Source organism: Eurypyga helias, unplaced genomic scaffold (assembly GCF_000690775.1).
Source record: "Eurypyga helias isolate BGI_N326 unplaced genomic scaffold, ASM69077v1 scaffold27066, whole genome shotgun sequence".
Lineage (NCBI taxonomy): Eukaryota > Metazoa > Chordata > Aves > Eurypygiformes > Eurypygidae > Eurypyga > Eurypyga helias.
In genome coordinates, this window is record NW_010255066.1 from 1 (window position 1) to 1,244 (window position 1,244).

Genomic DNA, 1,244 nt, shown 5'->3' on the forward strand with positions numbered 1-1,244 from the left:
GCTCACCTCAGGAGGCTCCTGGGGCAGCGTCCCTCCGTTCTCCAGGAACTTGGAGAAGGTCTCCACATCTCGGGCGCTCTTGTACTCAACCATCTGGAGCAGCGGGACAGAAGGGAGACAAGGGGTGACCCCATCCCCCCGGTGCTGGCAGAACCGGGGTGCTCCCCCTGGGTACCCCACCCACCTTCTTGCCCGGCCCCGCAGGGAAGTAGTGCAGGGTGGGGAAGCCGTTGATGGTGATGTTCTCCAGCTCGTTGGCCGTGGCGTCCAGCTCAGCGATGACGATGTCCTCGTGGTCCTTGTAGCGCTCGCCCAGCTCCTCCCAGGCGGCTGCCATCGCCTGGCAGTGGGAGCACCACGGTGCATCTGCAGGGTGGGCGCAGTGCGGGGGGGCCGAGCCGGGGGTGTGGGGCTCAGCTGGGGCCAGGGTGCAGCATCCCCTGGGCGAGGGGTCAGGGATGGGGCTGGGGGCTGCCAGAGCCCTGTGGCAGAGCTCGGGAAGGGCCATGGGGGCCCCAGCACTTACAGAACTTGACAAAGACATTTTTGGTCTCATCAAATGCCACCTGGTCGAAGGTCTTCCCCACCAGGACCTTAACAGGCCGCGTGTCCCAGTCCTCAGGGGGCTCCGCGCTCAGGAGGTGGGGCTGTGGGGACAGTCCGGAGGGCCACAGCCTGGGCTGAGCGGTGCCAGGGCCCCACGGGGCACAGGTGCTCAGGGGACAGTGCAGGACAGGGACAGGGGCGCCCTCAGCCTGCAACCCGGGCTGCTCCTGTGCTGCCTTTTGAACCACCTCTGCCGCCATCCCGGCTCTGGGTGTCTCCACACTGATGTTCTCCCGACTCCTTATCCCTAACAACCCCTCAAATCCTCAGGCCTGGCAGCACAAGCATCAGCGAGGAGGTGGCTGGTGTTCACCACGCAACTGCCATCATTAGGCCCCAGAGTTAACAGCCCAGGGATCACCACAGGGAAGCATCCTCAGTGCTGGCTGGCACAGGGCCGCATTCCTCACCTTCACCTTGCCATCCAGCACTGCCTGGACAAAGGCCCGTACGGCTGTGTCTGAGAAGGTGTCCTGGTCCATCCGGTACTTGCGGTTGTTCTCCATCTTGACGAGGCGCAGGGTGGGGGCTTCGGCAGGCGTCAGGCCGAAGAAGGGCAAGACGTCGGCGCCGTACCCAGCCACATCCACCACCACGAATAGCACCTGGGCAGGGGATGGGTGACACTGAGGCTGGGG

General features: G+C 65.0%; 1 protein-coding gene across 1 annotated transcript in view; it reads right to left on the reverse strand.

The window, feature by feature from the left end:
* Positions 1–6: 6 nt before the first annotated feature.
* PDIA2 (protein disulfide isomerase family A, member 2) overlaps positions 7–1,244 on the reverse strand; it is a gene marked incomplete at both ends in the record, with an annotated part of 1,592 nt that continues 354 nt past the window's right edge. Inside the window, 4 exons of the mRNA XM_010153216.1 lie at positions 7–93; positions 185–366; positions 527–647; positions 1,017–1,232. Of these exons, the coding sequence (XP_010151518.1) occupies positions 7–93; positions 185–366; positions 527–647; positions 1,017–1,232 (606 nt within the window). The remainder of the gene's footprint in view (positions 94–184; positions 367–526; positions 648–1,016; positions 1,233–1,244) is intronic.